Raw genomic sequence first — 27,839 nt, 5'->3', positions numbered from 1 at the left:
TAAAATGTGTATACATTTTTGGTACTATATATAATTTTGGCTATATATATATATATGCAAAATATATATAATATTTTGAATCACTCACAAAGCAACATCTCTCATATAACATGAAATGTACAATAATTAAAATCGCCATTTCTGAAGGCATTTAAAAAGAAAATGTTTAGACTTGTAGCATTAGCAGAGACATTGGACATAACCTATTTAAGATTTTGGTAACTTTTACCCTGTTTCAACAGTACAGGTTCAGAAGTTATAATGTGTAGTTTCTAGTTTATTTCACACAGGCCAATGATTTAGCCTTTTGGCAAATGATTTTCTTCAAGAGCAAGATGGTTGCCCTGTGTAACTGGTTTCCTTAAACACTATTTTCAGTTCTAGCATCTCCTGTGATAAATATTTTGACCTTAACTAAAATTTCAGATTATTGCAGCAAGTAGAAAGAGAGCAAGTAGAAAGAGTTTTTCTTAGACCGAGAGAGAGAGAGACATACAGAAATTTTCCAAATTCTTTGACCACCATATTTTGTGATGAAGCATTTGACCAAAAAACAATTGGATCCATTTACTATGGCAAATAAACACAACTTTCCTGTTTTCCTTTTTTGTTTTGAGCTCACATTTTTAGAAGCACATATTTAAAAAGCAAGTACAGGTTTTTCCATGTCATTTAAGTCACCATTCCATAGAACCCTAAAATATAATCATAATGTACTTAGACCAAACTCGAGGATGAAGTTTTCCCTTTTTTCCCCTTCCATTTTTAACCAGACTGTGTATCATACAGTTAACCTTTAACATGTTTTCTACCCATGTGAAATGGCTATCACTCTATACAAAAGCAGAAAATATTGCAATACCCCTTTCTTTCTGTTTACAAATATAATTTCTTGACAAATGCTTTTATTTTTATTGCTACATTATCAGAAACTAACAATTTCAGATCATATTATAACAGTGTATTTCTTTAAAGGATTTTATCTCATTATGGATATACCAAGGCACATCAAAAACTGGCTTTCTGAATAGACCAGGATTAACATTTGCCCTCCAAAACAACACAAAATAGAAATTTTAAAACATTTAGACTAAAATCAGAATAATCCTAACTTGACACTAAATAGCTAGATCTTATGCACACAGCATCACATGAGGAATACGTGGGGAACATGCTGTGTACACAGGATGCAATGGGGTCCCAAACAGTCCAGAGACCTCTGTATGTTATGCTATCACAAACAGAACGTGTAAATGCTTCTAGAAATACAGAGAAGTCATTTCGACAGTTGTCATTAATGTACAGTGGCCCTCTGACTATGCCTGCCATCTACTATAGATGCACAAAGATTTTACATCTACTATAGATACACAAGACTTAGCTAAATTAAAAAGAAAAATCTTTTAAAAAAGTATGTATGGTAGGCAAGAAGACTTCCATATATCTAATAGGGTTTTAATATTTTTCTTAATGCTTCACAATTTCCACTTTTTCAACTAGAGTATTTATGAGGGCAGAGGTCAAATCTAGCACATTTTACTAGTGACTACATTAAAGAAAAATATAAATCCATTGCAAAACAATGTTTTTTAAAATCTAAATCAATCCAAAACTTCATATAAACTTTAATGTTGCAAGAGAATCCAATCCATTTGTGAAAATTAGTTGTATAACAAGAAAATGACTAAGCTGAAGTTGCAACAAAACATTTGCCAAAGGAAAGGATAGATAACACAAAAAACCATTGTAGGAATCTAAGATCATGTGATACTTCTTTAATAATAGTTCTGGTTTCATAGGCCTTTATAATGCCAATTTGTATCAGAGTTTAATGACAGAAAGGGTTACAATTTCTCAATTGGTAACATTTAAGATTTTTTTAATGTAAGTCTATTTTTAAAAAGTATACAAACCACTAGATAAAAATGAAGGCAACAGAAAAATTCAACTTTTTATAACCAAAATATCAGCACAACCTTAAAAATAATTTAGAAAAGGGTGTTGTAAAAGACATGTCATAGATCTGTACTTTATTAGCTAAGGTTATGTGAATTCATTCGAAATCTTTCTAAAGTAAGATAAAAAATCATCTTTAGTGTATATGTAAATTCAGCATTTTATCACATGGGTATGTATCTTCAACACTATGTTTTGAAAATGGGCCACTTAAAGAGACAACAATTTTTATTCTCAAAATTGCATTCAACTGTATTTTTTAAATTAAGTATTTTTATTTTTTAATTAAAGTTTATTGGGGTGACAATGGTTAGTAAAGTTACATAGGTTTCAGGTGTACAATTCTGTAATACATCATCTATATATCAACTGTACTTTAAGATTGAATACACATGAAATGTGCTCTAAATGCATGAAAATCACAGTTCATGGTAGAAAAGGATTTGGGGGTAGACTAAGGACAATCGGATAAAATTCACATTGTGATTATTTTGCACACGATGGAGACAAGATAATTCACAGTTCTAAAAACTCAAGACTTTCCTCCTTAAAGAACCAAAAATAAACTCAAAGACGCCTTGCCCACTCATCTCCACCACTCAACTAACTTTTCACCTAAAGCTGAAAGTTATGGCCAGCAAAAGACTTTGACAGCAATGCAAGTTTGTAAACTATACTTCCATCTCTTTTTCTTGAACCCAAAGTGTTTTCTTCATGTTTCAGTAGTGCTTCTCATGTCAGTGAGCCTTCATTTTGTTGGGCAATGGCAGTTTGGGAAATGTCTATTCTACTGTACCAATGTACAGCAAAACGACATGGGTTTTGCAAAGAACGCTCCTTCATGAATGGTGGTACTTGATTAGTAAATTGTAGGTCCAGGCAACCGAAACATTGAAAAACAAAAGGCTCCATTTTCCGAGTCCCTGGTTGAGTGTTTCATTGGGTCCATGAATTGTCCTTCCACATGTGGTGGTTCATAAAATCGAAACCTACCGTTTGAGTGCTCAACTGTAGTGTGAAGTATTTTTGCCAGGGGAGCGAAAGCTGGAGCTTAAAAGTAACAGCCATCAGAACTATCCTGAACAAGAAAAGAACCATCTGGCACATTTACTAGGTTCCCTTCTGCCTCCCAGCATGGGATTGGTCCCTAGTACCACCGTTATTTCGCTAGATTTTTCAGCTCCTTTGTAATGTTTGTCACAACACCGAGACCACGACTTTCCATTGAGTCATAAACTCTTGTAAACCCAGGAGCAGAGTCAGGACCAAAATTGAAATGATAGCACATCCTTTCAGCCACATGGACATCTGTGCTGGTGTTCCTGTGGATTTAATTCTGTTCTGGAAGTGGCAATAGCAAGCATGGGAGGGAGCTCATTGTGACTGGCTCTTGGGCTCGGTACTGCGATGCCTGTAGTGCCAATGAACGAGCCGAGCCGTTGACTGACGCACAGAGATTTCTGGTCTACCCGACTACGGTTTGGGGAGAGAGTTCTCCCACTTGAGAAGGAGCTGCAGAAACTCCCATGGGAGAAGCTGTACGGACAGCAGCAGGCAGCGCTTCGCAAGGATACATGCCCTCACCTGGGGCCCAAGGCTTTGACTCTCGCCGCCTCCATTTTGATACTTGTCTCCTCAGTTTGTAGGTCAAGAGGCCACGGGTAGGACGCCGGAGAAGACTGCGACGGAAGTGGACCTGATTGGGCCCTGGGAGGTCCCATCTGTAGGGACTATTGGCTCCCGGAGAGGAAAGCGTGTCCCTGGGCGGCGTGGTTCCCAGAGGGTGCGCCCCCCTTGCCTGGCTGCTTTTGTTTTGCAGAAAGCGCCTTTGAAATAATCCGTTAGACTTTTACTCTTTGATCTATTATTGTGCCTTTTTCATCCTCACTGCTGATGTCGCAGCTGGTCACGTCTTTCCCAGAGCAGCCACCGAATAAGGAGTGCTGTTTCCCAAACTCACCAGCTAGGCTAGTGATGGTGGTTGTACTCCCATGAAATCCCTTTATTCTTTACTTTTATTCCGGCTCAAAGATTTCTGGGAGGTTTGAAGACCCATTTTCTTCCTTATGCCAGTTACCCAGTCCAGGGGGCTCAATCTCTCTCTGGAATGTTATCCCAAACATCTGGAAAGCCTGCGCTGCTACACGCACGTATTTTCCCAGCTTCATTTAACCTTCGGAGCCATTTTTCCAGCGGCGGTGGTATCGGCGGCGACAGCGGCCAGAGCGTGTTCCCCGCTCACTCGCTCAACCAGCGCGCAGCGACTGCTGCCAAATGTGTGCTATTTTAAGCGCTAAATCTGCGGTAATTTGTTACCAGTAACAGAAAACGAATACACCACTACGATTAGAGTGTCAAGGTTTGGGATTGTAAATAATAATAAAATAATTATTTCAGACGATTCTGCATTTAGAATTGCTGCAGTAAAAGAGAGCCCCCCCCCCAAGAGAGCTCCCGAGAGCTCCCCCTATCCCCCCGCCCAGAAATCAGCGTTAATGAGAACACACAAAAGTATCTCCTTGAATGCCCAGGCCAGGCTCCCTCGTCAACTTCCTCCATCCTTAAGTCACTCTTCCCTGCCTAGATATTTATAGACAGTAATGTGTTTTATCACCTAAACAACACTCTTCTGTTTTATGCTCTAGTGGCTTTTTGTGTGCACCTAAAGTTCCTTGAGGGCAAAGAGCTTGTTGATTTTTGTGTACCCCACAGTGCCTTGCACAGAGATGTAAATGTTACTTAACTGGCCAAAGAAGGTGTGTTTTCATCCCATGAGTAAGTCCTTCAAACTAAGCCCTCCTATTAAATTGCTATTCCTGGAAGGTACCTGGAGGGGCTTATTGAGACTCCACAGGGGCTTTTCCTTATTAAACCACTCTGAGCTCCACCATCCAGCTTTCCACAGCAGCGAAATGTATCATAACTGCCCTCCGATTCTTCTCTCAGGATAAGGGCCACAAGGTTAAACCACAGCATGGTTGGGCCAAATAGCCTGCCTGACTGGGAACCTGACCTGGCATCTTACAACAAAGTTTTACTTAATTAGCTCGATCCCACTAATCAGTAAGGCCTAAACATCTGCTAGTGGAATCCAAGAAGTTCATTCTAAAAGTTGTAATGCTGAGTTTATTCAGCACAGATGGGGGCACTTGTGGGGGGGAGGTTTTACCAGTTAAATCTAATTAAGCGGTAGGTGCCCAATTTCCAGGAGAGCTTTGTGTAGTGGATGTGGTGGAAGAAATTATCAATATTATGAGTTTTCTCAGTGTTCATATCCACAATTAACAATTTGTGAACTGTCTCAAAGAAATTGACACACAAGTTAAGGACTTGTTTTTTTGTTTGTTTTTAGTGTAATAAAATGGCTAGGTAACAGAAACGTTTTGGAGAAATTCATTGACCTGTTTTCTTAGATTAAGGGCTTTTTGAAATAAAAAGGCCCTGAGAGATCCAACTTATTGCCTCCATTGGTTTATAGTAATTTCTTGCTGATGTGGCAAGCTACATTAAAACTTGGTAGAACAAGATATGAGGTATATATTAAATCAACGTTACAATGTATCTGTAGAGTGGACTAGAAACTGCAGGTGGATCTTAAGAGCTGATTTGTTCAAGAAAGTGGAGGCAATTCAGAGTAGGTAGAGGTGTGGTTTATGTAGACGGTGGGCAAGTGAATTCATTTGTCATTGTGGCCTTAGAGTAAGTTAAATCAGCGATTGTCACGATATGGAAAGCTATTTGATGGGAATGAAGTCATAACTTAGAAAAAAAGTCATAGATTTTGACAAATAATCACCTTCAACATTTATGGCTGCCTTTTAAGTGCAAATTTTCAACATGTCCGTGAATTAGGAAGCGTTTGCCCCAATGCTACGGACAGAAGCATGTTAACACCAAAACGGTTTTGAAGTTTCGGACTATATGTCCCAAACATGAAATGTTTGGGTTCATTTGGCACTGTGAAAGGACCAGTCTTTTCGTCGAAGTGCTTAAATCAGTGGCTGGAGTCAGAACTAAGACGTTGAAATTGGAACTTTCTCCGTCACCGTTTGGAACAGCTCAGTCTTTGAAATTAACCGTTGAAAATACATTTGCTCAGAACTGACCCATCAGCCTTGTAACTAGGGGTTTTTGTACGAATGAAGTTGATTCAACTTTTGTAGCCGCCTTTGGCATTTATGTTAATATCTACATTCTTGGCTAGGTGATAGACACTACCACTTTAGCAAAAATGTGTCGGTCACGTGTGTGGCTTTCTTTTTAACCTTCGCCTCACAGTTAAGAAACTTGGACGCTCCTGCCCCAGACAGTGCCCTGACCGCGAGCCGGGTTGACAGGGTTGCTCGCATGCGCTCTGGGCACCATCATGTTTGTCGCAATGGGTTCTGCGCGGAAGGTTACCCAAGAGCCAGGGACTTTGATTATAGTCATTTTGTTGGTGGCACTGGTTACCTCGCTCCTTCCGCGCTGGTACTCGCTTGTAACAGAAAGTAGTTCCGGCCCGTGTTGTTTCAGCGGAGGAGCTGTCGCCGCCATTTCAAGACCGTGAGAGGTAGCTGGCCAACCAAAGCTCTTAAGGTTCGAAGCCTGTACCCGCTGCCGCCACTCGAGCCTGCCCCAAGCGCTGGTACAGCTGCTGCCCTCTCACTACTACCTCTAGAAACAGTCTTGCCAGTAGTGGCGGCAGCGAGACCCAATCACCCCATTCTCGCCCATCCTCAAGAAGCTCCAGATGGCGTCTTCCGTGGGCAACGTGGCCGATAGCACAGGTACCGCTGTCCGTTCTACCTCGGCAGACGCCCCGTTGGGGTCTCGCGCCGTCCTCTACCTCTCATCACTCCCTCCCTTCCCTCAAGCCATCCCCATGACATCAGTGGCATCGCTGAGCCTCCCGCTGCCCACCGGCATCTGATCGGGTTTTCCGCTGTCGCCCACTCAAACATTTCCTCCTCTTCGCTTGCTTTTTGCTTCCTTTCTTCCTTTTGAATTTCACAAATGTCCTAGCTTTCCACTCTCTCGGGACGCTTCTGTCACACGTGCGCTCTTACAATGTCTGGGAACGGACTGCGTTGGAATCCCTGCCCTTCCACTTTCCTTCCTTGGCTCCCCTAATTCAGCTCAGCCCCTACTCCTCATCCCCTCCCCTCCAGCCCTTTCTCCATAGCCCGATTCGGTCCTCCTGTGGCCTTCGGATCGGGGGTGCCGTTCCGATGTAATCAGAGCCTTACTTTGCATCACCCAAGGATAAGCAAAAGCACCCCGGTGTGCTCCTAGTAACCGCGACTGGAGGGTCTACTGAGCAGCACCCTGCTGGGCGGCGCCCGGCTGGTGTTCCTTCGGTTTAGGATTTAGATGGGAAATTTCCAGCACTTCCGTTTGCCATCGCCCAGTCCCCCCCGCTGCCCCCAGCCTGGGTTTCCCACCGGCCCTCTGTCCCCTCCCGCGGGGAACCACACCCTTTCCTCGCGACGTTGCCAGCCTGCGGTCCACTTCCTACCCTTGGGCAGAAACCACCCCGGTGCCGGTGCCTTGGCGAGCAGCACGCTGCCGGCCAGATTCTCGCTTTGTGTTACTTTCTCCCTGTATTCCTCCGCCGCCTCTGGGTCCTCCATCCCCATTCTCGAGCTCAGTTACCTCTTTATTCACAGGGCATGCATTTTTTTAAGTTTTCATTCCTGCTTGAAGAGTTTGTAAAGCAACTGGAGTGTGGCTGCACAAGTGCAAGGCGGTTGCCCTTTAGACAATCCAGTCGAGAGCATTTGGTACTCAAAAGAAGAAAACAACCAAATTCATAGGAGTGCCCTTCAGCTGCCTTTGCCTATTGAGGCTATCGGGGCGGGGCGAGGGATTGGGCTGCAGTTCTAAGGTTTCTCAGCAGGTTTTTTTTTTGTTGTTTCTCACTTGAGATCTGTCAAGGTTTTATTTATTGTTTTCGGACATTGTGCAGTAATTCGTATCTTATCCTTGATTGTGGGATGAATAATCAGCGTTCCCCTCCCAGGTATTTTTGAAGATTTCAGATTTCTGCTAGCTTGCCCTTTTCTGAATGTTATTTTGAGGAAGTTGTCATTTCAAAGGTGAAAATACATAAGACGCTTTGACAAGCAGTGCGCTAAAATGAGTTAGGAACTTCTAGAGAGTTGTCTGAAATGTAATGTTTGGTTTCCATTAGAGATAGATACAATGTCTCCCGGATTTGCAAGTCTTTCTGCTCTTCTGTTAGTGGTCAGTGGTGTATTCTGTTCAGGAAATTTACTTCACTTTTCTGAGTATACAGTCACTTGCCAGCTCTAATGATTGTGGAACTCGGCTTAAATTTGAGCTGGCCGCTATGACCTTGCTAGCGTTTAAGTAATTTGTACAGTTTCCTATTCCATCCATCTGGTTACATTCTCAGTAATGTATCCTCGTTTAAGTTCAAGTATTACAGTTGAGACTTAGGCAGTTTATTGTTTCCCAAGGGAGGGGGCGGGCGCTCTAGCTGTGCCCTTTATCTGAACGAAGTCACTCAAGACACAGCACTTTATCCAGTGGTTTCATATTTTAGCGTTTTCCCGTTCTTTGTAAAAACCATTGCAGTTGTAGGTAACTGCTTGGTTTATATTGGGTTGTTCGCAATGTCTTCGTCAGTCCTTTAGTCATTGTGAGCTCTTTGCAAAATGCTAGTGTTAAACCAGCGTGGGTGGGATTTAGCTAATTCGGTCTCACTGTGAGTTTGGGGTACTAGGGGAGCAGTATACTCTTGTGCCTTTCTTTAAAATGTTTGATGACCCCTTTAAATATATTGGCTCTTGACAGATGAATTCACCTTGTTTATCATCTGTTTTAAAAATAGCACCTTGACTTGTCGTTTTTTCTTCCCTTATGCTTATTACTGGTGTCCTTAATTAAAACCAATTAAGTTGTGAAATACACAAAAACATCAAGGTAATTTTAAGAGTTAAAACACATCTGGCTTCCCCACAAAGGTTAAGAGATGGCTTATTACCAGTACCCCGCCCTCCACAAATCCAACCTAAAACATGAGACAAAGTATTACATTTCCCAGTAGGTTATTCTGACATTGTCAGATATGCAATGTGCAAATGACATGATGTGCAAATGACATGTTTTATATTTTGTTTTTATGTTAACTATAAAGGAATAATGTTTAGTGACTCTTTAGGATCTCTGATTTATAATTTACAAATACAGAGTTTTTCTGGTCGTAAAATGTAATCTCATTTGGAAACATTTTTATCTAGTCTGGGAAAGAAAGTTAATGGGTGAACTCTAAAAATGCCAGCTCTGCACCCGAGGTTAATTTAGGGGTATAAATAATGCGCAGAACACTCTCGTGCTTTACATAGTTTCAAGCATTTTCATCTTTAAGTTGAATAGACCATGTTTTTGCATTTTTTTGTTTGCATTTCTAACTTTTTGTTTTCCCCCCTCCTTCCCTCAAATGTTTTGATGATTCTCCAGAACCAACGAAACGTATGCTTTCCTTCCAAGGGTTAGCTGAGTTGGCACATCGGGAATATCAGGCAGGAGATTTTGAGGCAGCTGAGAGACACTGCATGCAGCTGTGGAGACAAGAGCCAGACAATACTGGTGTGCTTTTATTACTTTCATCTATCCACTTCCAGTGTCGAAGGCTGGACAGGTAGGAGACGTGGGTGCCTCTGCTGGTTGCTGCCTCTGGGTGCTGAGCTTGAAAAGTGATCCTTAAATATTTGAACTGGAAATTTTCCCAGCACTGGGTTTCAACTGAGCCACCAACGCGCATCTGCTCTCATGTCCACTTGTGACATGCCCAGCTGCCAGTTTTTCTCCCTCCTTTTGTGTTGGTGGTTATAATATCAGTATGACTAGGGACCCCGTCTAGGTTTTTTCACCTATTTCTGCTGCTTTCTTAACTCTGTTCACGTAATAAATATTAGTGTACATCTGAGCATCCAGTCTCACCTTTGTAAGGCGGGTCATCTTAAGAGGTGGAATACTCAGAAATCATGGCTTACATGCTGTGGTAGGAGGCACCCTTACGGTTCAGGTCGCGAAGGCCATCCGTCATTAAGTCGTTCAGCTAATGAAGGGAAGAATCTTCTTAGCTTTCTAATAAATTGTCATTCTGGTTTATTTACATATTTAAGATGGGTGCAATTAAGTCTTAACAGATGGAAAATGAGACTCACGCACATAGCATTTTCAGTCTTGGTTTCCAGTGCAGCAGTTTGGGAAGAAGACTCTAGAAAGAATTTTATCTCATAAAGAAAAAGGGTGTTCCAATTTGAAATCTGGAGTACCTCCCCTTCTGAAAAACTTTGATTTCCAAATTTTTTCCAACATGCTAGTTAAAAGATGATAATATTGTTACATAATTAGCAATAGCATAGGGTCTTCAGAAACTGTTTGAGTTGCATATGGGCCATACCTGCTTTCTCTAACATGCACACCCATCCATCAACACTTTTCGCCTTTTCCAGATCTGCTCACTTTAGCACTCTGGCAATTAAACAGAACCCTCTTCTGGCAGAAGCCTATTCGAATTTGGGGAATGTGTACAAGGAAAGAGGACAGTTGCAGGAAGCAATTGAACATTACCGGCATGCATTGCGTCTCAAACCTGATTTCATCGATGGTTATATTAACCTGGCAGCCGCATTGGTAGCAGCAGGTGACATGGAAGGAGCAGTACAAGCTTACGTCTCTGCTCTTCAGTACAATCCTGTGAGTACAGTTTTAACGGTTATTTTGTTCTCTTCACAAAAACCCGGAAATAATCGTAGTTTGATATTTCAGGCACTAAAATAGGTTTTTGCATGGGACAAAGTCAAGAGATTAGAAATGTTTGCCTACTTAAAATGGTGAAATTGCTTTGACCAGGTCTGCATCATGTTTTAAAAATGTGTTTTATCTAGCAAGTTATGTTAGAAAGCATGAACATTATCCTTATTGCAAGAAACTATGTCTATTCTTATAAGGCCTGTAAAAGTATAGAACACACGACATTGTTTCTTTGGGCTGTTTTCATTATACTTGGGTAAATTCTAATAGGTGTTTGCAGTAGTTAGTTGATTTTCATGGAATAGTGGATAAAGGGCCTTAATCTTATAATATAGAATAATTAAAACAAGATGCCAATATATGGATCAGTGTCAGGAAAACTAGGCTGCAAAATTCATTCCTCAATATTCTGCTCTCACTCATTTTTTTCAACATAATTAGAAGTGGTTGAATTGAAGTGATAGTATCCGGCGCAGGCTTTTGATTAGTTATTAAAAACAGCTTAAATTGCAGGGGTTTTCTGGGGAACAAGTGAGGCCCAGCTGGCAGACATCAAGTTCTGTGTTAGGGTCTCTGAAAGATACACAAAAAAAGTAAGACTTGCCCTCAGAAGTTTTGATGTAGTTAGGGAAAGAAGATCGATATAAACTTAAGATGGAAGTGGTAAAGAGGGATGGAAGGAATCTAGAAAAAATTGAAGAATACATTTCCAAGCTACATTGTTAACATTTAGTTTTGCAACAACCCTGGAAGTGGTTAATGATAAACTATTATAACTACCATTTATCGGATGTTTACTTGTGCTCAGACGCTGTGCCAGTTGCTTCTGACATCAGACATTGCTCTTAATGCTCACAATGGTTGTTCAAAATATGTGTTGTTATTTTCAGTTTTACCAATTAAAAAAAACAGCCTCGGGGCTTATGTAATTTTCTTGGGATCACACAGCTAGTAGTGGTGTTGGGGACATTAAAACCTGAGCGTGAATATCTTGAGAGCAAACATTGAGGAGAGAAGAAAAAATAAAAAGGGGATGATGAGGTGCCCAGAGGGTACCCACCCCTCAAGGCAGCCCTTGAGCTGTGAAACCCATTAATCATACCCTGCTCTGCCTTAATCCCTATTCTGCAGGTTAGGGAACTGAAGCTTCATTTAGTAGTTTGCGCAAAGATCTGAATTCACTTTTTATCATGACATCTATTACCAGTTACTTTTTCAGGTAATTTGGAGAGTTTAAAATTATTTTTTTTTTTATTCATTGCGTTTTGTGTGGATATACTGAAAAGTCTCCCAGCTACCCTTCTTGGAGGTAGCCAAGCAAACCAATTTCTTATGTATTCTTTCAGAGATACTCACTGCATATTGATGTAAATTCGAGTGCGTTTTTTGTGATTTTTATTGTACTATCCAGTGAGTTACCCACAAAAAGTTTCAGAGACCCCTGTTGCGTGTGCTGCCACTGGGGCTCACTCGGATCCTGTTCTTGCAAGGCCCAGGCTCACTTGTGCATGTACCTAGTTGTCATAGTAAGTTCTTTCCCTTTACTAATCAGGGTTGGTTTCCCCCTTCACTTGTCCATTGAGAGGAAGCTCACGTGTGCCGTCTTCCAGAGCTGTGGCCCTAAACATCTTGAACTCCAATCCCCTTGGCTCAGGTTCCCAGTTACCTACATGTGTGGCAGAGCCGTTGTTGCCACTCGCAGTGTACCAAACCGTAGGGGTATGATGAGAAGGGAAACCTGAAGTGGGAGACAGAACCGTGCTTTTCAGTGTCTAACCTGTTAACAGGAAGCTTCTCATTCTGCTCTACCGAAGACGGAAGATACGTGTTTCCCCGGAAATAAGACCGAGCCAGACCATCAGCTCTCATGCGTCTTTTGGAGCAAAAATTACTATAAGACCGGGTCTTATTTTACTTTACTATACTATCAAATAATAATTATAAATAATATAATATAATACCGGATCTTATAGTAATGTTTGCTCCAAAAGATGCATGAGAGCTGATGGTCCGGCTAGGTCTTATTTCCGGGGAAACACGATAGTACTAAAATAAGTCACGGGACTGCCTGCCTTTCCCAGTAAGATGAAAAGGGGATTGTGTACACTGTCTTGATTTCACCTAAACATGCCATAGTGATCATGTTTGATTTCAGTATATCCAGGCTTAACTAGATTTCTTAGCGTCCAAAGCCTTTGTCGGTGCAGTACTGACTGAATCTTGAGTCTGTTCCTAAATTGTGCTCTTGTTGGCAGTGCATTGTTGGCCCGAATCACAGATGTAGTTGACTTCTCTGAGAAATATTGAAAGAAACTCAAGAGTAGTTTGGCTTTGCAGCATGTTAAGGTAGTGTTCTTCGTAAGATGTTTCAGCAGTGTTTATCTTTTTAGGTGAATGATGTGTCAATTTTGAAGTTGTTCTGTGACTTCATTGTGGAAATGACTTTTAAGACACATAGAGCTAGTCCATATTTTTACATTCTGGATTGTCTTTTGTCATGTTGGATGATGTCATAATGTCACTAGAATTTTAGTCCATCGTATTTGAAGATGCTATTGTAGCTGGTAACCTTCACATGATAGCTCACTAGAGATGCCCGTACCCGCTTATCCCTTTTGTGAATTATCTCTACAGTTGTCCTTGTCAATGGCTGTAGTCCTGAATTCTCTGAGGAGCTGTTTCTGAGTCTATGGGTTATTGAACCATAGCTTCTGCTTTGATTGTGGATGCGTAGCACTGAGGTACTGGCATCCTGGCCATAAAGTTACTGTCCCAGCCATCTTGACCAGTAACTTGTTACTGTCACAAGCCTCACGTATACAGCTACACTGTAGAAAACCACTTATTTCTATTCCTTTCAGCTCTGCTGTTTAAGTTTGCCGTGCAGATGTCACATTTAAATATTTGAGTGCTTTCTGTGTGTACAGGGATTTGTTAGGAACTGGGGAGACGAGTTGGGGAAAAGTTGTGGGTTATGAGACAGGACCTGACCCATGAAGGATAAAAGATGTAAGCTCCTCGCATGATTATTGTTAGAGAATACGAATCAGAAGACTTTCTTGAGTGGGTACTTAGAACCTAAGCATTCTGTAGGAAGGTCAATAGCAAGTAGACTTTCTTGGCTGAAGTGGTGAGTCAAGTAGTAACAAGAAGTGAAGGTAAGGGAGAGTCAATTGGGAGATTTAGAAAGAATAGAGGCTGAGGAGTTTGAATTTAATTTGAGAGGTAGTTGAGAACTGTAGGTTTTCATCAACCTGATTTTACTTCATGAGTAGGTGTGTGTACAGATGGGGGGTATGGGGGGCCCCTAGGAGGAAGTACAGGAAGTAGATGCTGTCTAAGGAGGGGTGGTTGTACAGGAAATTCTTATTCATTTCCATCTCCTTTATTCATACTATTTTTCCTTGTTGACAATGCCCTCCTCCTTTGTCTATTAAAAATCCTACTTGTGCTCGCTTCGGCAGCTCATGTACTAAATTTGTAACCATACAGGGATTAGCATGGCCCCTGTGCAAGGATGATGTGCAAATTCGTGAGGCATTCCATATTTTTGATACAGAAAACAAGCTGATGGTTGCCAGATGCGGGGCTGGCTGAAAATGGTGAAGGGATTAAGAAGTACAAATTGGTAGTCACAAAATAGTCACAGGGATGTAAAGTACAGCATAGGGAATACAGTCAATAATATTGTAGTAACTATATGGTGCCAGGTTGGTACTAGACTAATTGGGGGGATCACTTCATAGATTATATAAATGTCTAACCACTACACTGTACACCTGAAATTAATATAAAATAATATTGAATGTCAATTGGAGAAAATAAGTCCTACTCATTTTTTTTTTTTGAGGATAATTTTTTTTATTCTTAAGAAAAAGATAATGAAGTAACAATCATGCTGTAAGAACCTGATTCTAAGGAATTTAAAATTAGATATGTAATCCAATAATTTAAATCTAAATATTTTAAGTATAAAATCTTAATATATTTATATCCTACTCATCTTTTAAGACCCAGCTTACATTTCTTTTTTGAGGTCATTCTCTAAAATTCTCTACCACCATGTGGGCATTTAATATCTATGTGACTTGTCTTTCCACATAGATTGTAATCCCCTCTAGGGTAAGGATTCTATTAATTTCTTCCCTCTACAGTTCCAAGCATATTATTGAATTGATTAAAGGTTTGCATTAAAGGTATTAACTTGGGAATGGATAGAATGGGCCATGTTTGAGAAATGTAATTCTCTTAGAAGACACGGTTTTGTTTTGATGAATGAAGCAGAATTGGTGTCTTAGGTTTTGAACTTTTGGGAGAATAGAGGTAGTTTTGAATTTTCTAGAAATTAGCTGTTCATGCATAAAGGTTTAGATCCCCAAGTGGGAGAATTGGATTTCACTGTTATATTTAAGATGATGTGTTTTACCTTTTCCTAAAACTTCCTTATTGATTATCTTACAGTGAGCTTGAAGATAATCTACTTTTACTGCGGTCATTGTGTTAACTTGATTTAGCATGATCTAATGGAACTAGATGATATAACTAAATATAGATGCGCACACTGTCAGGTCTTAGATGGCATTCATCCCAGAGTATGGAAACTAGAGGGTAAAATTATGCAACAGTTGGCTACAATGTATAGCCCATTAGGTCATTATTGAAGAATTATTACAAGCCTTCTGATTAGTATGGCTCAGAAAAGACACAGGGGTTGGTAAAAGTCCAAAGCTATGTATGCATAACCACAGTAATCAGTTGTAGAAGGAGCTTGCATGAGCAGATTGGCTTGTTCAGTCATGGTCCGCCAAAACAGAAGGGTAACCCTTAAAGCTTAGGGAGGAAATCGTACAAAGTATAGATAGCAAGGTTATAGAATTAATTACTTCTGAGAGTATGAATAGAGTTAAAAAGTGCTTTGACTCATTAGTGGAGAAGTATATAATAAGATTAATGGGCATCTATGATGTTTGGAGAGTTAGTATTAGTGTCTTGTACCTGAGCTTGTTGGAGATTGCCATCCTCTCCCAAACAGCAGTCGTTGCTCGATGGATAGTCACATCAGGGTGATTATGGAGCTGACCCCTATGGCCAACCACAGGGTTCCGTGGCAGCCTGTCGGCTGGCTGACGTTTGGTTCACCTGATAGATGATAATGTACAGTCACAAAAGCTGTTTGTCGGTGCAGTGAACCACCTGGTTCTGGAAACCACAATACAGTTGCACACAGAATAATACGTGTGAGATGCTTCAGCGCAGTTCACAAAATTTCACTTTCTAGGCCTTAATTTAAGGCTCTCCCACGCATGTAACAGTTTGGAATGATGAGTCTACCCCTATTGCCATTATCTCTGCTCGTGGACTGCTTTGCGTGACAAAGGCAAATAAGGACATAAAAATTTAAGCTCACTGTTCTCACGACGTGTCTTTCATACTAATGAAGGGACTGGTGAGTCAGATGAGTAGCTACACAATTGTGCTGCTAATAAAAAGCAGAGTCAACTGCTTTTCATTATTCACCCACTCAACTCTAATGGCCCTTAATACTAATGGGTAATCTAGTGGCAGGTGCCAGGATTGAAGCTTTGGTTGGATGGTAATCTTAATAGTGAAATGAAGTCAGGGTTTCTAAATATGTTTGAGAGGCTAAGGGTGGGTTTGCTGAGAGCTAATCATGGCAAATCCTTTTTCCCACTATAGAAAATTTTTGGCCCTTGACAATAGGAATGATTCATCCTAACCTTGAACAAAATAGTTGAACAAATACTAGATTTTTTTTTTTAAGCATGACTGACATTTGGGGAGAGGAAAAGCTATACTGTATTTTCCTGAAAATATGACCTAGCTGGACAATCAGCTCTAATGCGTCTTTTGGAGCAAAAATTAATGTAAGACCTGGTCTTATTTTACTGTAAGACCGGGTATAATACAATATAATATAAATCTTTTATCTGAAACTGTTGGGATCAAATGCATTTCAAAATTCAGAATTTTTAGGATTTTAGAAAGACGGTAATAGCATGTATGAAACTCCCAGGTGGGTCTGGGGCTGCACCTTCTAGTAAAACACATTCATATTTCTGCAGCAAAAAGTCTGAGTATTTACACCAAGTGGGATCAACGAACTCTGTGAATAACTTTGTACCCGTTCAGGTCAGGATTAATCATCAGATGAGTTTTAGGAACTTTCTGGAATTTGGAATCGAGGGTGAGAGATTGTCGTTCTGTACTTAAATTTGTCATGCAGTGTCTTCAGTTGACAGAATAAAACGATAGGAAGCTAGATGCATAAATAAGTATTTCAAGATATTTTTGGTCGAGAAAGAGTATAATTAACGACAGTATCTCTGGGTTTCTAGGATTTGTACTGTGTTCGCAGTGACCTGGGGAACCTGCTCAAAGCCCTGGGTCGCTTGGAAGAAGCCAAGGTAGGTGTTTGATAGAACACATTTAAACATCAGTGTTATGAAAATGTGTACTTTTTGCCAAGTCTTCAACTCTCCATTGAGCTATCTTCACAAACCAGTCCTATGAAACCGAGGAAAACTGATGGCACGAAGCGCCTCAGACTAGAGCAGGGCCAGGCTTTGGCATATCTGTTCTAAATCTGGGGGTAAAGCATGAAGCTGAACATTTGGGAGCCTTTCTGCTGAGCTAGATCATCTCTATAACAGTGGGCTCCGACATGCTCTTATGTGGGAATAAATAACATTGCTTCAAATCTGAGGCTTGCCTGCTGGGTGACAAGCAGAGCGCCTGTGGTTTGGCTCAAGACTCCTATATGATGCAGGTGCCATTGAAAGTGCTGCTCTTCTAAGTCCTTTGTGGCTTGTAAGTGGAGAAGAATTTCATCCAAATGTTACCCTGTAATACTGGCATTTAAATTCTTGTTTAACCTTCCTCCCTTCATCTTCCTCACCCTTTTTACAGTGGAAGAAAGGCTGTTAAAATGATTGCAAATTAATAATTGGAACATCCTGCCCCTTCTTGTCTCCCACCCCTCCCCCAAGTTCCTTTCCCCTCCTTTTCCAGTCCTAGTTGTCTACCTTCTTTTCTTTACTTCCTTCTTTTACTCCTCCCCACCCTACCTCCTTAAAAAAAAAAAAGTCAGAAGGACAAAGCTGGTTTGTTTGGGAAATGGACTGATCGAAAGAAAACTTGCCAAAGTGGAAAGGTGGCTTTTAGCATTCTGTGTTTGCAAATAATGAATTTGAACACCAGGTTGGGTTATTAAAGCTTTTGGCATAATTTTAAATTAAATTTATAAATGAAATTGTCTTGTTACAAGCCACCTTACGCAACCGCGCTGCAGGGGTGAGGAGTGGGGAGAAACCAGAATGCTTCTGAAACTCCCACCTGTTGCTCTGAGCCCCACGCGCATGCTGATGCGTGGAGTGTATGCGCAGCGTAGCTGTCTGTTTGACTGCTTCACCCAGGGAGGGAGAAGGCTTTTCAGCACCATGTCGTGGTAAAAGGCACTAGTTTTAAGTGCGTAGCTCATAAATTCTGCTGACACTTTGGATTAACCTTATGTAGGTTTCCATCTGATGAACTCTAATTGATTTCGATCTTAGCTGACAAATGCAATTGGTAATTTATAGAACAAATATTTGATAAGCTCCTATTAATTGTCACCCCACCAAGCGGACAGCTAACATGAATTGCACTTCACTGCAGCTTTAGAGATCGGTTTAGGCTGAGACATTGCGCCTGCCTTAGGTTGCTGACTTCTTTATTTCAGAGCTCTGGAGACACCTAGTTTGAAAAATGTTATTCTGTTTTTGTGAGAACTTAGTGAACAAGAAAATACTCTTGAGTGAAATGCAATGTATTTCTTTTGTAATCAGTGCATTTGAAAATTCAAGCCAGCATATTCCTAGTAGATGAAGCAAAATTAACTTGTCTTTGTAGAACACGCAGAGCCTTTCTTCCAGCAAAAATCCCTGCTGTATGCAATAGCCCTGATTAACCCTCTCCCTTCTGCATGTTCCCATGTTACAGACTTGAGACTGTCCTCATTCCCATATGTAATAGACATCCAAAGAATTTCAATTGCTTTGTTGAACTTTTACTAATGATCTTGTTTTTATTTTCTCTCTTGTTTTTGGTTTTTCACCATTGATATTGTATTTAGAAGGTTTCAGGTGGGTGAAACCTCCTATTCCATGCGTAAGGTGCCTCGCTGAAGGGAGCTCGAGGCCTGGATCTAGGGCAGACACACACCTCCTCCTCTTCCAGCAAGGAACGCACCGAAAAGTCACATGATGGGAAATATGGTAACGGGTTTGTAACTGCCACAGCAAAACGATTTGCCTCCATGCCTGAATCTTCTGTCTTGTGGCTTCAGAAACAGCTTAAAATAATTTTCTTTACAAGCAAGTTATGTAAGAGAATGTTTTTTACTATAGCCACAATTCTGTCAAAGATAAGTAAAAGTTAATTGATATTAAAAATGATTAGAGATAATTTTCTAGTAAAAGCTTCTAACTCTTCTCGTTGTTCATTTTTTTCCTTTTTTCTTCTTTGTTTGGATTGCAGCATTCTGCTCTTCTGATGATGCGCTGTGACCCTGCAGTAGCGCAAAGGCTGCGCAGCGTTAATGCGCCATGCGTGCGAATGAGCCCCTGTGAACGGTTGACTAGATGAGTAATCTGATTGACTGGCTCCCTCAGTCCTATTCTGTAGCCTTTTTTGGATAAAATTGGGTTGTAACATACCTCGAGTCCAACTAATCTCATGAAACAAATATTCTCTATGGGCCTGTCTAGTAGATTAATGGATCTGGTTGGCCGTTTGCTGCGTCTAGGGGTGTTCTATGGAGCGCAGCAGTTCGCAGCGACCGCGCAGTGCGATGCTGTTAGGTTGCGCAAGCGATGTTTGCGCTCGCATTACAGGGACCTCAACCTAGGTGCAATCCTGTCATACGAGGTTTCAGCTTCAGTCCCCAGTGGGAGATAGGGGCATTGGGAGGATGTGACTTGGAGCCTGTCTTTAGGATATCTGACTTGGCACAAAAACGTTTCTCAGCGTAGTTTTGGTGTTAGTGAGGAATATTACTAGTTAGAGCAGCATTTCCGACAATGTGTTGCACAGTATTCTAATCAAATGCCCAGTGAAAGAAGAGGTCCATGGTCAACTGAGGTCAGGGAACCCTGTATGTGCTATTCAAGGCCTTGGGAAGTCCCGAAGTTTTTTGATTTGATCACGAACTCCTTTTTTCCCCAGTGATGCCTGTTAACACCTCGGAGGACACACTTTGGGAAAGGAGGGTGGGGGTGGTGGGAAGACTTGGCCTTAAGTGGCACCCTCTAGCGGTCACTTGAGAACATAACAAGAGCCCCTGGGTGTTGCGATTAAGATAAGTGGAGCGTAGTCTTCAGGCAGCTGACTTCTCAGATGAGTCCCAGTGTAAGGGTTGGTCGTCGGTTGGCAGAACTGAACATGGTGGTTTGCACCTGGGTTCTGGTGGCGCAGGCGCAGGAGCAGCCAGCTGTGGCAGCGCATTAGTTTTGGCGCAAGCGAGCCTATGCTGCAGGGTCACTTTTGGCTGGTCAGAGAAGGAATAATGATATCACCTTCTTCCTCCCCCCCCCAATCTTTTTTTTTCCCTTTACAAATTTTCCCCTTTCCCTTTACCTCCTTCCCCTCCCATCTTCTTTCATTAACCCCTCCTAAGGCGTGTTATTTGAAAGCAATTGAGACGCAACCGAATTTTGCAGTAGCTTGGAGTAATCTTGGCTGTGTTTTCAATGCACAAGGGGAAATTTGGCTCGCAATTCATCACTTTGAAAAGGTTAGTCATTAAATTAAAAATTGGTATTCATAAAGTGTTCATGTTTGCAGGATGTTTTTACTAGAACTAAATAATGGGCCTTATTTAAGCAGTCTCACAACACCTTTGTTTCTCTGACACTATCACAGTGTTTGTTGGGTTGTATATGATATGGCAGTTTCCACTTTTGTATTGGAAATGTACTTTAGTAAATAAAAACCCTGTTTTTAAAAATAGGCAGCTTTACTGTAAAGAAGCAGGGCTTCTTGGCAAAAAGGCCGATTCCAGCTCTGGGGCAGGAAATGTACAAAATAAATCTGGACTTTTTTGTCATACCAGAAAGCAGGGAAGCTTTGATATATTACTTTGATTGTGTGGAAAGGACTCAGGAGGCAGCTGGAAGAGGCTACTGACTTGAGCATCAGTAGGAATCGTGACTGAAGTACATTGAAACTTGTCAAATATGTTGAAATCCATGAATTCATAATTATATTCAGAAGAAATTCAGTGGTCACCTTTGGAAGATAAGGAGCAACTCATTTTGAAAACTGGTTGGAAAGGGAAGAATAAATCATATAACCCCTCCTTTGTATGAACCGGACCTCAGGGTAACCCAGTAGTCCATAAGAGGAAGGTTCTCTTTACACAAGTCGTACAGCTACTGGATGAAGAAGGAATGATAGAATCAGAGTATCACCTCTAATAGATTGAGAAATTTACCAGTGACAGAAAAGGGACAAACAGTCTGACATTCTGTACCTTGTGGTAGAGTAAACAGTTCCACCAGGGAAGTGGCCTTGAAAAAAAAGAAAAGAACCCAAATCTGATTAAGCTTGTGTCTCTACCAATTTAAAGGGAATGTGTGGGATAGGGGAACAAGTTAAAGGATGCCATAGGGATGCAGCCTGCAAAATCAAAGTCATGGCCAGCTGCATAGGACAGTGACCGGATTTTTTTCAGCAAATTACAGGAATAAAAATGGAGGCTTAAAGCACATTTAATTTAAAAGATGAAAAGAAACTCACAAAGACATGTTGACAAATTGTATGGGTCTTATTTGGATCCTGAATCAAAGTTGGTCAGGAATTGGACCACTGAATGGATATCTGGTAGAAGGAATTGCTGTCACTTTTTTAGGTGTTACATTGGTACTGTGGTTATGTTGGGAGGAAAACGTATTCTATCTAGTCCCTGAGATACATTCTGAAATATTTTCCGGTAGACTGAGATGTCTGGGATTAGCTTCAAAATGATCTGGGAAGAGAGGGAGTTAGGTTGCTAAATAAGATTTAATATGATTTATTAGTTGAAGTTGAATAATGGAGACCTGGGAGTTTGTTAGATTCCTCTGCTTTGGTACACGTTTGAAATTTTTCGTAATAAAGAGTTAAAAGTTTGGGGGTGGACATCTGTCACTGTAGCCAGTCTAAGTTAAGTGCATCATGCAGTCTTTAGTATAGAGTTGCCATCTGAGTGACGCAGAGGTGTTCTTCATGAATCTTGAATGTGTTCACAGTTAACTGCCTTTGCCTCTTCAGTGTTTGTTATTACACGAGAGCAGCACCTACCTCTCTTGCTCAGTGGTTCTCTACCTTGGTTGCACGTGAGCAGCTCCTAAAAGATCCGCATGTCCTAGCTCCATCTTCAGAGGGTTTGATTTAACTGGCCTGTCATGGAGCCCAGGCACCTTTTAGGAGGTGAATTCTTCATATACTGCCAGGGTTGAAAATCACTGCTCTAGATATAGGTGGCCATGTTTTAAGACAACTTCAGAACTACTTGGATGAAACCATTTACTGGTTAGTATCTCCTTGAAGTAATGTACCTTACTGAGTATAGAACTCTTAATTCCATAGCTTACTGAGGTCTTACTGAGCATGCAGTTGTAGTTACTGGGGTACGTATTTTTTCAGTTAGAGCTTGCTGCTGCTTCCTGCCATTATGCTTTAGAAGAATTAGGTTGATTAATCGTGAATAAAATAGGGCCAACCATCGGAAGTATTCAGCTCGATGAAATTGGAGTAGACCCAATCTAAAATTTTTCCCTTCAGGACACGATTTGCTCTTATATTACATGAGAAGTTATTTTGATAACATTGAGATTTGTGAATAATGAACAATGAGTAGGTACTAAAATAATTGGGTTTTGAAAATGAAAGACATAAGATTTAATTATACTAGAAAATGTAATTTGTTAGAGGTCTAAATGTGTCTCAGAATAAAAAAAAAACTTTTGTAATTCAGAAGTTGATCTGAAATCCTAACTTGCTCTAAGTAATTGATTTATAATTTTTAGGCTGTCACACTTGATCCCAATTTCCTGGATGCTTACATTAATTTAGGAAATGTCTTGAAAGAAGCACGGATTTTTGACAGGTGAGAGAATGTTTCTATTTGATAGATTTTCTGTAGTCATCGTATTGTCGCTTGAGAGTTTAGACTGAAATTATGACAGTGGTCCATTGAAATAACATTTCCCTTTCTAGTATGTTGCTTTTCCCTGATCGTGTCTGCTGTGTTACCTTTTATTTATAAGTATTGTTGCCTGACTTCACTGTTGGCTTTCCACAAACCCATTATCTTTCTCACTAGGAGTTCAGTTGAAATTTTCTTTCTTGTAAAAATGCCGAAATAGTTCTTTTAGACTATCTTATTCCTTTGATCCGATTCAGAAAGCTAAGTAACTCCTGACTTTGAACTTTTTTTGTTGGTGTCAACGGAAAGCCTATTCCTTATATGGGAATAGAAAACTTTTCAGTGTAACAGTATATTTCATAAAGGTGCAATTTTGATTTGAGGTTAAGTATAGGATAGCATGAATGGAATGTAACTCATTACCGTTGATATTCTTTGGTATAGTGTAGCATGAATTAATTGTAGCAGAGCATCCATTGGAAGTCAGTTGCATTGTGTGTGTCACTTACAGAGCTGTGGCAGCTTACCTTCGTGCCCTGAGCCTGAGCCCCAATCACGCGGTGGTGCATGGCAACCTGGCTTGTGTATACTACGAGCAGGGCCTGATCGATCTGGCGATCGACACCTACAGGCGAGCTATTGAACTGCAGCCACATTTCCCCGATGCTTACTGCAACCTCGCCAACGCTCTCAAAGAGAAGGGCAGTGTAAGGATTTTTTTTTTCTCAGTCTATTTCCTTGTTACCTGGTTGGATTAAAAACAAGTCTGTTTTCTGGATTAAGAAGCTGTGGTACATTTATACAATGGAGTATTACGCAGCCATAAAGAAGAAAGAAATCTTATCATTTGCAGCAACATGGATGGATCTAGAGAACATTATGTTAAGTGAAATAAGTCAGAAAGAGAAAGACAAGTACCATATGATCTCACTTATATATGGAATCTAAAGAAAAGACTATGTGAATAAACTAATCAGAAACAGTTTTGGGGACACAAAGGAAAAACCGAGAGTTGTTAGATGGGTGTGGGGGGGGGGTTGGGGATAAGGGGAAAGGTGAAGGGATTTGGAAGCAGCTGGTAACCACAAGATGGCCTCGGGGTTTTTTTGAAAATTAATTTGGGGAAGGTATTCAATAATGTTGTAAAGATTTTGTTGGGTATCCGATGGACATGCGTCCTATTTGGGAGACCACCTCAGGGATGCTGTGGATACCTGATCATGGCATTGTACACCAGAAGCTAAACATTAATGAATGCCAACTATAATTTTATATATATAATGTGATGGTTCAGTGTGAGGTCGGAGGGATAGTGGATGGGGGGAGGGGGGTTCACAGTGTGAGGGATATAAATGATGAACGTCTAAGTATTACCTTGTCTTGTACACCTGAAACTAATAAATAAATTAAAAAAAAAACAAGTCTGTTTTGGTACATGTTGTGTTAAGTATTGAGGCGGTAAATTGTTCTCCTTTGGAGTTTCGGTTGAGAGGGAAAAAAGCAGAAATATTGATTTTTCTGGAATCTTACCAGCCATTAGGCTTAACGAAGCAATTATAGAATAATATCAGTGGTGGTCCTGTGTTTGCTTTGTACAGGTTTTGAATAGTTCGTTTTGTGTTCTAGGTTGCCGAAGCGGAAGACTGTTACAATACAGCTCTCCGACTGTGTCCCACCCATGCGGACTCGCTGAATAACCTCGCCAATATCAAACGAGAACAGGGGAACATTGAGGAGGCGGTCCGCTTGTATCGCAAAGCATTAGAAGTATGTTGAGGGTGGTGTGGCTGGGTGTTTGGTCTATGTGATAGCAGACGGAAGGCAATTAAGTTCACCACGTCATCCACCTCTTGGAAAACGAGTGGTTGAATTATTCATTGAACCAATAATCGAGTACATAAGGTATGAGTGAGGTCCTGTGTGACGTTTAAGAAAATCCCTACATTGAGTTGCTTATTCTATGGGTAGATAAGATCTGCACAGAAAAATTGAACCATAAGCTACACTTCAAGAGAAGTTGCCAATAAGGACATCATTTCAGTGCCTGATGGCTGTCATGGTGGTTGGTAGGTGGGGCGGGAGTTCAGAAGCCAGAGGTGTCAGAAGACAGAGACTCTGGAGTGACTGGCGTCAGATGAGATGAAGAGAGGTCTACTTCCTGTTTTGAAATAGGGAGAGGTGTGAAATAAAAATAAAGAAGAGGCAGGCTTTGGGCTCCTGGGCTTTGCAGGACGAAGAGACTTGGAGAAGGTGGAGGAGAGAAGGGTGGGGGTGTGAAGGTGTTGCAGTGAGTACCACTGCTGTTTGAGCAGCTTTTGTAAACCTCAGTTTTCTGGACTCTTTCTAGGTCTTCCCAGAATTTGCTGCTGCCCATTCAAATCTAGCAAGCGTACTCCAACAGCAGGGGAAACTGCAGGAAGCGCTGATGCATTATAAGGAGGCTATTCGGTGAGAGACTCCCAGCCTTAGTTCTTTTTCTTTAAGTTTTTAAATGTTTGGCATTTGCACATTTGGCTTGTGGTGAAATAAAAAGACTTGGTAACCACAGACGAAACTCCCATTGCAGGGAGTTAAGGCTTCTGTACTGGGGGTAAACACAACCTGTGTCCTCTCCTTTAGAATCAGCCCCACCTTTGCTGACGCCTACTCTAACATGGGGAACACTCTAAAGGAGATGCAGGATGTCCAGGGGGCCTTGCAGTGTTACACTCGTGCCATTCAGATTAACCCTGCGTTTGCAGATGCCCACAGCAATCTGGCTTCCATTCACAAGGTACTTCTGTTTACTGTAATATGCCATCTTAGTGCCTGATGTTTAATGTTAGGAAAAATTGTAACCATTCCACTCTATTTCTAGGATTCAGGGAATATTCCAGAAGCAATAGCTTCTTACCGCACTGCTCTGAAACTTAAACCTGATTTTCCTGATGCTTATTGTAACTTGGCTCATTGCCTGCAGGTAAAGAACAATAGGCCAGTAATTGGCTTTTAGTGTTGCAATCACTTTTGAATTGTTATGTACCATATTAATCAAAGGCTGCCTGGAGACGGGAGACAGTGTTTTTAATAGGTTATCTGACTGACAATACTTTAGGCCACAGACACATAAAATGTTGCACCCTGGCCTAGGGCTTTCTGTATAACTTCTTTTTTGCCTCCTCTAGATTGTCTGTGACTGGACAGACTATGACGAGCGAATGAAGAAGTTGGTCAGTATCGTGGCTGACCAGTTGGAGAAGAATAGGTTACCCTCTGTGCATCCTCACCATAGCATGCTGTATCCCCTTTCTCATGGCTTCAGGAAGGCCATTGCTGAGAGGCATGGGAACCTCTGCTTAGATAAGGTGCGAGTCTTTTACTCTTCCTGTTGAAAAGTAAAGCACAGACAGAAACCACATGAATCAAATATATTGCTCTATGAGTTATCACAAGGTGTGAATACCATCTAAGATGAGAAATGAAACTTTGTCAGCCACCCAGAGGCCCCTTCTTCCATTGTGTCCTGTTTCAGTCAGAGCCCAGTCCATCCCATTAGGTGGAATTCTGAATTTGAAATACTAACGATAGACTGGTGGTGTTTTTCCTTTAATATGGAAAGTAATGTTTAATAAAGTGTTTGGTATTTTATACCGCTCACCTTTGAGAATCAGAGCACTACATACTGGATCAAAGGTGGGAATTTGCTCGGCAGGATATATTGGAGTGCTAGGTGTAATTCTGTGGTTGGTTGGTTGGTTTTTTTAAATGCTTCCCTCCAGAATTTTCTAAAATGCAGGGTATGTCATGCTTTGTCTGCACTGGCTCCTTTCTACAAGTTTGAGATCTGTTCGGGCTATTTCTGAGGGAACATGTCAAAGTACGAAGCATGGTCTGTAAAATGCTAAGGTTGCATTGAACTGGCTATGTGAATTATATGAAGTATTCTGGGCAAACCGTTTCCAACAGGTGTGAGGTACAGGTTTGGTGTGTTTTTAGTCATTTTTCCTAGGTGAAAATTTACATATAGATGCAACTTGACTAACAAGCATTGGATTCCATTGGTAGATTAATGTCCTTCATAAGCCACCATATGAACATCCAAAAGACTTGAAGCTCAGTGATGGTCGACTGCGGGTAGGATATGTGAGTTCTGACTTTGGGAATCATCCTACTTCTCACCTTATGCAGTCTATCCCTGGCATGCACAATCCTGATAAATTCGAGGTAAGACTAATACTTCCCTAGGGTTGCTATTGGTTCGTAAAACACCAGACAAACCCACAGTGGTGGCTTTGTTGTCACCATCGGGGATTCAGCCCCATGTCTTTTGGAAAGATTTGAGCCAGAGTTAGTAAACACACTGTGTGCTGCCTTTCAGGTATTCTGTTATGCCCTGAGCCCAGATGATGGCACAAACTTCCGAGTGAAGGTGATGGCAGAAGCCAATCATTTCATTGATCTTTCTCAGGTAGGTGAAACTCTCACACTTCCAACTTTTAATTTTCAGCAAATAGTGCATAAACCTATTGGCGTATAGCTTGTGTTTTTCATGACAGATATTTAACCTCAGCTACCACATACGGGCAGTTGCTTTGATCTTAATTCTTTGATCATTTACATTTGTAATCTGCATGGATTTTGCTGAGGTTGCAAATGAAAAAGAAATGTGGTATATTTGGGCTTGAACATAAAACGTTTCTGGAGATTGAGCCAGGACTTGTGACAGTTGATACTTAATACTAGTCGAATCATTGAACAAAATGGTGGCTTGGAAGAAGACTTAAATAAATAGGTCATTTAAAGAAAGTAGATATACCTTCTTTAGATGACCTGTCTTCATGGGCCTTTGGTTATGTTTATTTCTATACTTGGCTTTATTGCTATTTCTCGTCTAGGAGTGTAAGTTTTGTGGTAAATTAAAAGATTGAAACCTTGTGAGGGAATTAATTTGCTG

General features: G+C 40.9%; 2 protein-coding genes across 6 annotated transcripts in view; both read left to right on the top strand.

Annotated features, from left to right (window-relative positions):
* The window catches only part of TAF1 (TATA-box binding protein associated factor 1), an 89,897-nt gene extending 86,185 nt beyond the window's left edge, over positions 1–3,712 (top strand). The window contains exon 38 of the mRNA XM_081041704.1: positions 3,596–3,712. Coding sequence (XP_080897830.1) covers positions 3,596–3,602 — 7 coding nt within the window. The 3' untranslated portion in view covers positions 3,603–3,712. The remainder of the gene's footprint in view (positions 1–3,595) is intronic.
* Positions 1–27,839, top strand: part of OGT (O-linked N-acetylglucosamine (GlcNAc) transferase) — a 54,739-nt gene that overhangs the window by 7,638 nt on the left and 19,262 nt on the right. The window contains exons 1-14 of one of the 5 annotated variants that reach the window (XM_081041709.1): positions 6,456–6,725; positions 9,451–9,601; positions 10,422–10,665; positions 17,079–17,147; positions 20,396–20,512; positions 22,788–22,867; positions 23,418–23,613; positions 24,533–24,673; positions 25,254–25,354; positions 25,526–25,679; positions 25,764–25,865; positions 26,071–26,250; positions 26,951–27,109; positions 27,264–27,353. In XM_081041709.1, coding sequence (XP_080897835.1) covers positions 6,689–6,725; positions 9,451–9,601; positions 10,422–10,665; positions 17,079–17,147; positions 20,396–20,512; positions 22,788–22,867; positions 23,418–23,613; positions 24,533–24,673; positions 25,254–25,354; positions 25,526–25,679; positions 25,764–25,865; positions 26,071–26,250; positions 26,951–27,109; positions 27,264–27,353 — 1,821 coding nt within the window. In that variant the 5' untranslated portion in view covers positions 6,456–6,688. Of the gene's footprint in view, positions 1–6,455; positions 6,726–9,420; positions 9,602–10,421; positions 10,666–17,078; positions 17,148–20,395; positions 20,513–22,787; positions 22,868–23,417; positions 23,614–24,532; positions 24,674–25,253; positions 25,355–25,525; positions 25,680–25,763; positions 25,866–26,070; positions 26,251–26,950; positions 27,110–27,263; positions 27,354–27,839 lie in introns of those variants that run through there. The other 4 variants (XM_081041708.1, XM_081041710.1, XM_081041712.1 and 1 more) reach the window with 4 other exon arrangements.

The sequence above is a fragment of the Rhinolophus hipposideros genome (assembly GCF_964194185.1).
Source record: "Rhinolophus hipposideros genome assembly, chromosome: X".
NCBI classification, from domain to species: Eukaryota; Metazoa; Chordata; class Mammalia; order Chiroptera; family Rhinolophidae; genus Rhinolophus; species Rhinolophus hipposideros.
The sequence above is the reverse complement of the archived record's forward strand: the minus strand, read 5'-3'. Positions and strand labels throughout refer to the sequence as shown.